The 12,593-nt window shown below is 36.1% G+C and overlaps 1 protein-coding gene across 1 annotated transcript in view; it reads left to right on the plus strand.

The window, feature by feature from the left end:
- Nucleotides 1–12,593, plus strand: part of BBS9 (Bardet-Biedl syndrome 9) — a gene marked incomplete at both ends in the record, with an annotated part of 316,065 nt that overhangs the window by 154,264 nt on the left and 149,208 nt on the right. Inside the window, one exon of the mRNA XM_082499654.1 lies at nucleotides 7,412–7,634. Coding sequence (XP_082355780.1) covers nucleotides 7,412–7,634 — 223 coding nt within the window. The remainder of the gene's footprint in view (nucleotides 1–7,411; nucleotides 7,635–12,593) is intronic.

Genomic DNA, 12,593 nt, shown 5'->3' on the forward strand with positions numbered 1-12,593 from the left:
GATTTATTTACACTTAAGACAAATAGTATTAATTTGTAGCTCTCTAACTAAATTTTCCACAGTTCTGTTTATTCCATAAACCAGTTGTTCTCAAACTTACCTCCCAACAGCGACTTTTTTTTTTTCTCCTTTCCATGTTGTCCACTCCATCCTTTCCCTGGAATGTCCTCACCCCTACAATATTCCTGAGCTCTTACAGGAGCCACTTCTTACTGCTCACATCTCCAGGTCTGCTCCCAATAGAATACTCTTTCCCCAGCCGGAAATTCTGTACAGATTATCTCCAGGTTGGGGAAACTGTGCCCTAAGTAGTACTATCGTTTATTTTAATCTAATCTTCCCACAAAGGTGACGCAGTTTCCCATTGAAAACATCTTATATGAAGGGTTTTTTTAATTTTATTGTGTTTTAAACTTATGAAGAGATTTAACAGCAAGCACCACTGTGTACATATTTGTATAAGCTCTATGACTTATCTCCATTGTTTTGCTGTTACCTGCATAAAGCATTCTGTTACATTTTTTAATAGGGACTTTTTTGTTGCTTAAAAATTCCAGTAACCGTAGTTAGTGTTTGAGTGAAATTAAGTCTTCTCGTCTCATACTTTATAAACTAAATTAGAAATAGAAGCTTTCTGTGGGCAAAATGACTTGTTTCTTGAACAGCAATGAAGTCATGTAGCTTAAAAGATTGCCTCCAAAGGTCTTAAGCCTATTTAGAGAATCAGAGAATTAATAAAATCTTTTGCAAAGTACAGAAAACTTGTAATCCTATTGGCATGAACTGTTCATCTGTGACTATCTACCTTTCAGTGAGCTCTAAGAAATATTTTTACATCTTTCAACTTACTTTAACATGTTCTTCTATGTGTTCTCTGATTATTTTGATAATAAACCAAATTGTTATCCTGTATTGATGTGGCTTACTGGGCATTTTTATGGGAAAAAAAAATCCCAAACAAAACAGCTCCTAGTATGGTGGGTTGAGGTGTTCTAGATGCCATGCAACAGATACTATTATTAGTGTGGAGTTCAGGTGATTACTTAGAGCTACTTTTGTACCTCCAGATTCAGGTCCTGAATATGAGTCATTCTTGCAGTTTAGGGATATACACAATAACATGTGAAATACCATACCAGTGGATTGAAGTAGCTGCTTTAATTCTACTTCTTCTTGCTTTTGTTAGTCTTGTGAAGTTTTAAAGATTTTTTTCTCTTATGATCACAAGCTGCTTTACCTGGCTTGCTAAAAGGAACTGGCAGATTTAATTGAAGCAAAACTAATGGAGAAACAGCTATGAAAACATCTAACCATTTTAGAATAATACTGTGTTATAGTGGGTTTGTATCATTAGCAAGCATTCATTGAGAAGTTGCTGGTCTTCTGTGTTACCTAGTATAAAAGTGGAACTGGTTCTGAAATTATTTGTTTGACTTTTGGGCAAACACTTCTGCTTGAAGCTCTCTAACCAGAGTCAAAGATATGGCAAAGATTTCAGTAACTTCCAGTCCTATCTATGTATTTGGTACACTTTCAGGAGCCCGCATGCATCTCTTAACTACAGTCAAAACAGTCTTCTGTTTCTGTGGTTCTCTAAGCATTTCCTTATTAAAAAAATCTTGTGGCATTTAGAACAATGTTTCTTTCTTTTGCAGACTAAATCATTAACTCATTACCTTTGTATTGTTTCAAACCTTGTAGGTATAATCTCCAAGCTAAATAATGTCTTTTATGGGGCTAGCACTTACCCGTTTACTTTGTTGTGTTTTGTTTTGCTTTCATATAACAAGCATGTTTCCATCAGTTTGAGTTTTACGATAGTGAATTCTACTATTATATGCTTTTCTTATATTAAGCATCACAAAGTGGACAAAGTTTGCATTCAAAGAGAACCCTTTGCTCATCTCTCATATCCAGAAGAAGAAAAACGTTGGAAGACTAATAGCTTGGCAAACTTGAGTTTCCGTGGTTATCTATATTAAAATAGAGGAAAAATCATTGGGATCACCTGGTTAAAATTGTCAATAAAAATTATATATTTAGTTGTGTTACGATGCAATCTAATGAAGTAGTTGAAGTTTCAATCTTCACAAAGCCTCCTGCCTCTTCAGTTTCCATTCTTTGGTCTACATGTGTCTTGAGCATTTTGTGTTCAGAGCCTTTGCAGGATTTAAGGTCTGGTGCATTATGTGAATTTATGACAATTGCAGCGTACTAAAGGAAAGCAAGTGCTGTGTCGTAAAATCTGAGTATTCATTCTCAACACATCCCAAGGGTCCTTTCTGTCTCCCAGTTTCATCTTTTCCTTGCTTGTGTGTGTATGTTCTTTTTAAGGCCTGAGAACTGTCTGAAAGTAGATCTATGTATTATTTACATCTATTACAAGTTTTTCTTACAGGACAAAATCTAGCTTACAAAAGTTGCTCTAGCAGCAGTCTTTTGTAAATATACATACTGAATGTTCTGATAATTTTTAACTTTTCAGAATAGGGATTTAAGAAAAAGTACTTACCAGGCTGTTTCTACAAAGCTGCGTAGCTGTATGACTAGTTGCTATAATCTGGCCCAGGTAAAACTTGATGAGTATTAGTGGTGTCATAATTCCAGAAGGCTTGGTAATATTTTTAAAAATCTTTACCTAGGTTTTATCCACTCTTTATTTATTTAAGTGAGTCCTGTAGGCTATCTTTGCAAATCATAGATTTGCCTGCCCGCTGTTTCTCAATGATTAGTCAAATCAATCTGTCTATACAATTCATCAGTTAGATGAGGCTTGGCTTGGCTGTCTAGATATGTGTTTGCCATTAGCTAAATCTGTGGTTTGTGTGTCAAAACCTTTGATGTCTCAGAACAAATTTTAGTAAAGTCTAATATTAAACAATATGGAGAAGGGTAGACTTTCCATTTATTCACTGTCTGCTTAAGTACAGCTTAAAATTTGGTTTTGACCAAAGTTTGAAGACTTTCAGTTAAAAAGCAACAAATACTTCTATTTTTCATAGAAAGTGCACGTGGTAAAACTTGTAGGTAAAATATCCTAATTTTTTTTTTTTTTTGTTCAAAGTGGTGTGACAGAATGTTCTGTATTATTATCTACCTGAGTCTCTCTCACATTTGTCTGTGTTGGAAGCAGTTCACCCGTGTTCCAAGGGGGAGCATGAAGTAAACCCATGGTATCTGCCAGAAATTCTAGCATGGTGTTTGCAGCAGGAGCTGTTATATTCTCACTGTGTTCCAAGTGAAATCACTTTAGTGTCTTTAGAAAATGGACTTGGTACTTTTATTTGTGTATGTGTTTGCAATGGAAACCGATCGCTGTAAACTTCTGTGCCATGCAGCTAGATAGGATTTTGACTGGACCTCAGTAGGAGTAACTTAGCTTAACCAGTACTTCATCTTTCACTTCATTAACTTCCAGTGATTTATGAATGATGCTATCGGTGGAGGCAAGGCAAATCCAAAAACTGAAGAAAATGCTTGCGGTCAGTTATACATTATAAATGTGTTAAGAAGCTAAACTGTATGTGTAAACCTATCAAATCTGACCACAGTTAGGCCCTGTCTTGTGCTTCTCCCTATATACGCATGTCCTATGCATCTTAAGAACAATATTGAAATCCTGCCCCTATGTATATGTAGTTGACCTTGTCTGTTGACCAGCTAAACTCTTGTAGAGTGGAGTCTTGCAGTCAAGTGGCAGGCTACAGTGCTGTGCCTCCTAACAGAGCCTGCCCTCAAACTTCACTAGTAACCACATTCCGCACCTGCGTATTGTGTCACAGGATCAGTGCCGTTTCTACAGCCTGACAATTTATCTGCAGTGTGAGTTCTCGCGTGCTGGATGGGCTTCCAGTTTTATTGTGTAGAATTTTAGAATAAGAGTAGGTTAGCCATTTACCCTGCAGGGAACATAATTTTGCAGGTTTCTTGTTTGGCAAATGGTAGAACCTAAAAATTAGGTACGCTAGATTAAATCCTACGCCAAAGTGAGACTGAATGTATAATCACAGTCATACTCAGATATGCCATAACACATGAGGATCCTTAACGGTAACAAATATGGAATATAAGTGATGTGTACTAGTATAGTCTTAGTCCTGCTCATATCACAAGTCTACATTTGGTCTTCAGAGTCCTGTAGTGTATATGATTTGGTTAAAAGAAAGTGCCAATCTCTACCTATTACCTACAAGAGAAAAATAATAAAGTACATATGTGAAATATGAAGCCAAGCTTTCCCAGTGAAAAAGTCAAATTGATGAGTTTTTTCATACCTATTTCAGGTGATACAGTTAATATGAAGAATTTGCATGATTTAATAGTACCTCTTTCTGTGAGTCTTGATTCACATTTGTTGTGGTAGTTATGGCAACGCTTGCTGGTCATAGGACGATGGATTATTGGTATCACAGTTCTGTAGAAGATGTTGCTTTCAGACGTCAAATATGCAGAATACTACACAGAATGCCACTAGCAAATAATACAACCATGGCTGTAGAATCATTCTTCATTGTGGGCTGTGGACTAGAACACTTTTGTTTTCAAACATCTTTTAGCTTTTTTAATGTGTACAGGGTGAAGAATTTTTCTTGTTCCTTCAATTCTCCTCTTGCACCAATAAAAATTGCTGACAAATGCAGTCTTAATTGCGGCCAGTAATTCTTAGTTGTATAAAATCACATCAACAGATTTCCATCAACATTTTTTTTTTCATGTAGAGGTGGCTTTTGTGTACTCTTTCACTGATCGTAAAGGCTGCTTTGGATTTGACTGGACTTACTAGGTCAACAGTCCTTGAATTGGAGAAGGTAGTTTTATGGTCTACTGAGAAACCGGTTTTATATGGAAATAAAATACAAGACGAGGGCTGGAAAATGTTAAGGCGATGGTACAACATGAAACGTACCTGTGTGAGCCAAGGACAGAATACTAGCCACTTTTAATTTCCTGACTTTCGTTACCTTGTATTTCAGTCTCCTTATTTAAATGTTCCTTTTACCTGCAATTTTATAACTTATTTGGAGGGATGTATCGGCCAGCTTCTCAGCTACTGTATGCTAACACCAGTTAATCACGTGTTTCTTTGTCTTTTAGTGAAACTCAAGATTCTTATGTTTATGTTGTCTCATTTTTCATGATTTGTAGTGTAATTAGGAGTGCTTGGTTTGACTGTTTTTGAGGCTTTGTACATATTAAGTTTCATTGCCCAGTATGTGGGAATGTAGACAGCATTTACCAGCTCATTAACCTCTTTAAATTGGCTGCAGAATGGATTATTTCCTGTCACCATCACAGGTCAGTGGATGGATTACACTCCAATGGACTCTTTCTAGAGTATTTGAAAAATGTTAAGCTACCACAGCATTGTTTGACTGGCATGTTTTATCTAATTTACATGTTTTTTGGAGGGGAAATCCAGATAAAACAGTAGGTTAATGTTACTGTTCTGAAGTCGGGAAAGGCAAATGTAGACTAAGAAAACCCTGGTAGATTATCCTGTTCCTGTGCAAAATGTAAATGTTTCCTACACATACAGCACGTTTTCAGGACACTATTAAGAACAGTTTGGACCAGGATGAAGTGCATATGACTGTGTGGTCTTGCTGATGTACTTGGCCACTAGTAAGCATCTGTCCTAGACCTGTTTTTAGGAAGTAACAAGGTCAGGAGTAGTGGCCTTTGCTTCTTTGTATCGAAAGTAGTACACTAACCTCCACAAAAGCCATATGTATCTAATAAAAAAAATTCACAAACCTTGTTTGCTTGACAATGAACTCCAACAGGGTTGGCACAGTCATTCTTTCAAATATTACACTTACCCAGTCATGGAAATTTGCATACGTGGGTGATTTTGCTGTTCAGCTGAGCATTTTCAATCAAGTAAGAAAGAGCATCATGAAAAAGAGCTTAAAAACTAGAAGTCTCTGGGGCTGTATTAACTATAACTGGATACTTGAGTTTTCTTTTTGTTCTGCCTGAGTAAATGCCATGTAAAGAGCTTCCTTGGTGCTACCTTCTGTTAGCTTAGCAGCAGATAGAGCTGGGTGTTCCTGACTGTAGCCTCAAAACTTCTAAAGTCAATAAAGACTATTGCCAAAATAAGTCTCAACCAATCAGGAGTGTTGAGAGAGCAGACACTAATACTGCAGCAATTGAATATGACTTCCCTCTATGTGTATGCAGCACATATACAAAACTTGCTTACAGGTGGCTGAATACTAGAAGATGTTATGAATCCTGAAGTTAGCAGACCACAAAGTGCTTCATATTAATTGCTAACTGTCCAAGCTCTGTAAGATTGTCATGAAAAGACATGAACAAGCTTTGTGACTATCTTGCAGGTTCATTAATTATGGACATTTTGGATTAATCGCATGGTAATTTAAGACTACAGAATACATCAAGAAGAGTCAATTCTGCATTGCATACGGCATAAATGATGTAGATGTCGTATATTAGATTTTACATATGAACCTAATAGCCTTGTCACAAATAATAAGACTTTTGCTGTCCAGGATTCTTACTTGAAGGAATGTCTTTGCTTTGTTTGTATCACTGAAAACCATAGTACATATTACAAACTTAAAAATAACTTTTAAAGTTACTTTTCAAGCTGTTTCATGAAAAGAAACTTACTTGTTTTTACTGAGTTTTATTTGCAGGAGTAGACACTTTATTTTGTGGAAATATGTGTACTGAATATAACTTTTCCTCCTGTGAAAGCTTTTCCATAGGTAGCTGCTTGTTTTATCTGAACTGATTACTAAGCTGGTCTTCTCATAAATGTTTACAATTTGACGCTATGCTCTAAGAAATCTAAGTCCCAGTTCATCAGAGCACTGGCACACCTGTGCTAATACTGTGTGTATCATAACTTTAAGTTAATTGGTCTGATAAATGGATACTGAATATCTGCAGCTTTGGGTTGCAGTCCTGATGTTCTGTGTTATTGGTATATTGTCAGAATCTTAGACAGTAATTCCAAAGAATGTATAGTTGGATATCTTTTTTCCTGGCCTTGACGTATCTTCAACATGATGTTATATACTCCATATTAGGTTTGTATTTACATCTCTGTTCTGTTCTTAATTCTAAATGTTGTATCCAGGAACTTCTGGTTTCCAGTTATTAATACAACTACTGAACTTAACTGTTATGTCACATACTGTTCATATATTATTATTATTGAAATTATATTTCTCTGTCAATATTAGAACAAGTTGGGTTTTTTTTTCAGTATTTGCTTGTATGTGCTTAAGAACTTAGTGTTCATGACACTCGTTAACCCCCAAATTATGTTTTATCTACTGGTATTGTTTGAAAAGTCTTAGTCCTTGATTTCTTACTTTGTTTTTAATACGCTATACCATATTACAGTTCACCTAATTTTATTTAATTGCCTTTTCTTTAGGGTTGGGAAGAAACTGTGGATGCTGCCGTTTCTTACTTGTTAAGAACTTGTTTGTCAAAGAGCTCTAAGGAACAGGCCCTGACTCTCAGCAGCCAGCTGTGCATGCCCAAAGACACTAGCAGACTGAAAAAGAACATCACCCTCTTCTGTGACAGATTGGCCAAAGGTGGCCGCCTTTCGTTAAGTACAGACTTGGCCACTCAGCAAGCTACTGTCATGCCAGGTATGACATGAAGTACATGTTCATAATTCAGATTATGTATTTGTATATTAAAACTAAAAATGATGCATATTTGATTTTGTTAGCAGTTTATTTTTCACTGTTTGTGGAAACGAAACACAGGCTGTGTTGCTGACCAGTAGAATGAGTTCGGTAATAAGATAGTTTTAAGTCTAAGTTTTATCTCAATCTGATCACTTATTGCTGCTTTTACAGCATATGCACAATAATGCTGCACATGAACCCCAGATGGTCATCTTTATGCTCTAAAAGCCTTATCGCTTATTTCCTTGCACTTTTCAATTGAATATATACACGTGTCCATTTCTGATGTGATGGAAAAGTGAGGAGTGAAAAGTCCTATTTTCTTGATAGAGAAATGATTATGGCTGCATTACTGGCTTTATGGCATATCCATATGCCTAATTATGAAGTAGTGATAACACTGAATAAAAAAAATTTGCAACTCTAGAAAGTACTAGTTGTCTGTGTGATATCTCACAGAAAGCATAACATTAAAGGTGAAACTAATTTAAGTAGATGTTGAACAATATTTCTCCTTGGAAAAGGAACGTGGAGAAGATTTCAGAGTGCACAATGATTTAAATGAATGTTATGGAATTACCATTTTTAAAAGAAATTTTATTCACGTCCTTTTCTATATTTTTACTTTTTAGTAACAGTGGGAGCAAAGTCACACCTTTTCTGTAGAATCTGAAGGCTAGCATCTTTGTACTGTTGCAAGACATTTTCTTCCTGCCTTTTTTCTCTAGTGAGACAGACAGTCAGTCTCTTAATAAGCATCAGATACTCCTGCTGACTTGGAAACAGGTTTTTTTCCCGAGCTTCCTGCTCTGTATTTCGATTGGATGTTCATTCGGCTTCATAGTCTCCTAAACTACATAATATTGCTATGGTCTTGGCCTCAATGACCTCCTTCACCTACAGCAGTCTTCACATCTGTAAAGAAAAGCGTATCGTGTGCACACTTCATGCTTAAAATTGGGAGTTTATAATTTTGTCTTCTTGGGTATTGTTTTTGAAAAAGTTTGGAGTTGTGTTAGGGCAGTATCTTGATTTTCTGTAATTTATTTTCTTACATTATGAAGAATAATTTAATTCCTGTTTAATATAATCTGAATGGCCTGTACAATGTTTCAGCAACTCAGAAGTCCTTGTTTATTACTATGTGCAGCCCTTGTTTGCATGTGCTACTTCAAATGATTCAGTAAAACAGCTGCAAACTGTGCAATGGTTGAAACTATAGATATAATTTTTCTTTAGTGTTACACTATGCCCATATCTGGAAGTAGACTGATAATCATGTGAAGTGAAGAAGTAAGCCAGAATAAGTGTCAAATTAGTTTTACAAATTTTTGTTAGTATTTCTTTGCAAGACTGAAATATGTCTTAAGGGTAATTAATTTGCTGAACTTTGAAAAGATTATATAGGAATTATTTTTCCTTCTAGGAATTTTGAAAAGGTGTAAATAGCTGCAGTTAATCTTTTTCCTCCTAAGTTATAAGGTGAATTGATTTAATAAGGAAATTAACTTCTGCCTGTTCAATTGACAGGTGTTATTGAGTTCAGGGGACTCTTCAATTTGGCTATAATTAATTCTGTCAGGAAAAGAGTAAAATCTTTAAAAATTGTAAACAAATTCGAAGAAATCTTGCATTTGATGAAGGACCTTGGGAAAGCAGTCTGGGCACGCTCTTCACGTTGCGCGTATAAAGACTAAAATTTTAAAAAGAGTTAAACCCACTGTTTTCTATTACATGAGGCCAAAATAACACCAAGAAGGCATGAGTGGCATAATTTTTACCATTGTGGTACAGGTAGACAGTTATACTACCTCTCAAATAAAAATAATGCAAGGAAGAAGTACATTCCAAGCAAAACATAAGATATTTGAGTGTGGGCTGTTAGCCCATATTGGTGGTATGTGGGACCAGGGTTATCATTTTACATGATGAATAGTGAAAAATTAAGTACCTTTAAGGAGCTGGTTGAGACCTGGTATAGCAACGTCCCACCCAATGTAAACTGTTTTAGCTATACTTGAAATGCCCTTTGGCCATAGTTTACACTAAAGAGAATTAAAATCTGTAATCCAAATATAGATTCCAAAATCAATCGTTTTTCTTTCAAAATTGCTGACTCTACTGTGTAGCCCTTTTGGATTTCAAATCACCTAATTAAGAATCAAAATTATGACCTAATTAGGCTAACACTTCTGTATCACAGCAAGGTATCATTTAAAGAAATTATAAAACCTAATACCACTTTCTTAATTTCCCTAAGAGTTCAGCCTGAAGCCTTGATAAAAGGGTCTGACATTTATGCATTTATTCACCAACTGTTGAGAGATACGGTTTTTGGAAAAGTATGGAAGAGCTCAAAAATAAGAAATTTCATCTTCATTTACAGGACAGGCTGATTAGAGATAAATACTTCTGCCAAATCCTTAGAATAGAATAGTATTTAAGGAGTTACTCTCTAGCAGGATGTGCTGTATGCTTTGGAACTGTGTGGGTGTTTGTCTTTGGACAGACTGGAGAAAACTGGGGTCTTTCTTGGGACAATAAAGATTTTACAGAGGCTTTTTAAACACGGTTGTCTTGTCACCTCTTTGGGTTTTCTGTGGCTATCTCTACATTGGCAAGCAATGTGGTCTGTTAGAAGCAAATCTGCAGGGAGAAGTAATTGAGGCTGGCAACATGACTTGTATCATCTATGTGTTTCAGAGGGGGTTTGAACTAGCTCTGTTCCTGTCTGGTGTACTGATCCTCCCTTAGCAGTCAGAGTGCTTTAGGTGCATTCCTGGGATTCATCTGCTCAGTTAGATTCACCTACAAGAAACAAGTTCATTTGCCCAAGACCACTCCTCTGTGAAAACAGTGCAGTTAGTGGGGATAATTAAGAATTTTTCTTGATTCCAGCTAAAAATACCTGTTCAGTCTACACTAAGAAGAAATTGAATGATGCCTTATAAAGGGAAACCAGTGTACAATATAACTATATGCTGTTGAGTAAAGTGTTGTTCAATGATGCCTATAAAATAAAGGAACTCCTTCTCCCCATCCTCAAAGGTGGGAACGGCAATAGGTAGAAGAGAATGAGGTAGAACTATACGTAGAGAGGGAGATGGTGGGAACTGAATTTGTATCTGAGGATTTATGGTTAAATATTGGATGTTAATGTAGGGGAAAGTTGTTCAGGATGTTTAAGCTCCGAGCCAAGGGAAAGATGGTCCCGTAATTGTTCAGTAGTGTAGCTGTCATTAGCTTGAGGATTTTATTCAATGCCACTTTTTCTTAAGCTCATTCCTTTTCTTAATGGTGGAAACTCCTTTTTCTATAACAACCAACTTTTAAAAATTTGTTTAAAGGTGCCTAGGACCCTTCTGGCAATAACAGTAAGCTGGATTTCTAGAAGCTATATTTAATATGTTCAAGATGGTGTACTCTGCAATCCGGAGAAACTGCCTGCACCCACATTGAAAAGCTGATGATTATCTCTAAGTGTGTAACTATTTGAAAGATGCCTTCAGAAAATAGTTATCAGTATTTGTAGTTAGTCCAACAGTATCTGTTAGAGGTATGCCATGGTCTCTGCTGGGTCTGGTTTTGTTAATTATTTTCTTTAATGTCTTCAGTGGTGGAATATTGAGCATGAATGTTAAAATTGTGGTTTTGCAACAAGCTAGCAGTAGTTTCAAGGACTACTTGATAAATTAGAGGAAGGATCTGAAGTCAGTAAGATGGTGTTCAGTCAAGACAAGCTCAAAGGACTCTGGCAAATAAGAATCAGACAAACTCAACATTGAGAAACAATTCCTTAAGCACTGTTGCTGTAGGATAGGCTCCTGGGGGTTATAATGGACCAGCAACTGAAAATAAAGTCAGCGATATGATCCTATTAGGCAAATTCCAACTTTGGCATGTAGTCATATGACTTTAATGAGGAGATAATTATTTCTTTCTGTTCTTTATGAGAAAGATTTGGTTGAAATTACAGGATAACACAATTTAAGAAAAACCTAGACAAACTGAATAGAATTCAGAAAAGAGCACAAAAATTATGAATGATTGAAACAACTTTGCTTTCTATTTCTTCTGAAGGAAAAAGAAAGAGAAGGTTGAGGAGGGACATGATAGTTTTCCAATATGTAAAATGTTCTTATAAGGATGATTAAAAGTTAATCAGAGTCATTGGCTAAATATGATTAGAGCTGTAAGCCACATCAGGCTATATCATGTACTGTGTTGCTTTTGGCAATGTGTAAACGGTTGGATGAGAGGAACGGTGAGGGGTTTAGGGAGTGGTGCCAACCCAAAGTGTGGGTCAGTGCCAGGGAAGTGCTGCGGAAAGGTGCTGTAGACCACCCAGGTTGTCATGTATTGAGCTTAATGGGTGTGAGAATTTATAGCATAAATCCCAATTACCTACAGTGAATTAATTCTGTAGCTTTTAAAGGTCTCTTATAATATCTGTATATTCTGCAGAATTGCTTTGAAAACCATAAGCAGCGTCAGCTGTGGCTGTTTGGAGACTTATTTATGTGTTAGTCGTATTGATTGGAGTTCTATTTGCAGTATTGTCTACCCTGTATTTTGGGTGCATCAGCTACTCTCTGGTTAGAATGGGATCCTGCTTTTCCTGTAGTAGTTCCTGTTGTGTAGATGACATCCTTTTGCAAATGGCATCTGTATTGGTTCAACACTTTGTTCAAGCAAGGACTTTTTATTTTTTAATTAGAACTGTATTTTTCTTTAAACCATCCTTTTTTCTCTCTCTTTTTTTTTGACTGGACTTCAGTATTTTTTTCTGTTCTATTTTGGTTAGGAGATCTTTGCATTGTGCTTTAGCATGATTTACTTACATACTGGAGCAGCAAAGAAACTATTATTTAATCTGAAAATGCATTACTGAGTACTGAAATCTGTGGAATGCCAAAG

Source organism: Vanellus vanellus (assembly GCF_965231255.1).
Source record: "Vanellus vanellus genome assembly, chromosome: 2".
Classification (NCBI taxonomy): Eukaryota; Metazoa; Chordata; class Aves; order Charadriiformes; family Charadriidae; genus Vanellus; species Vanellus vanellus.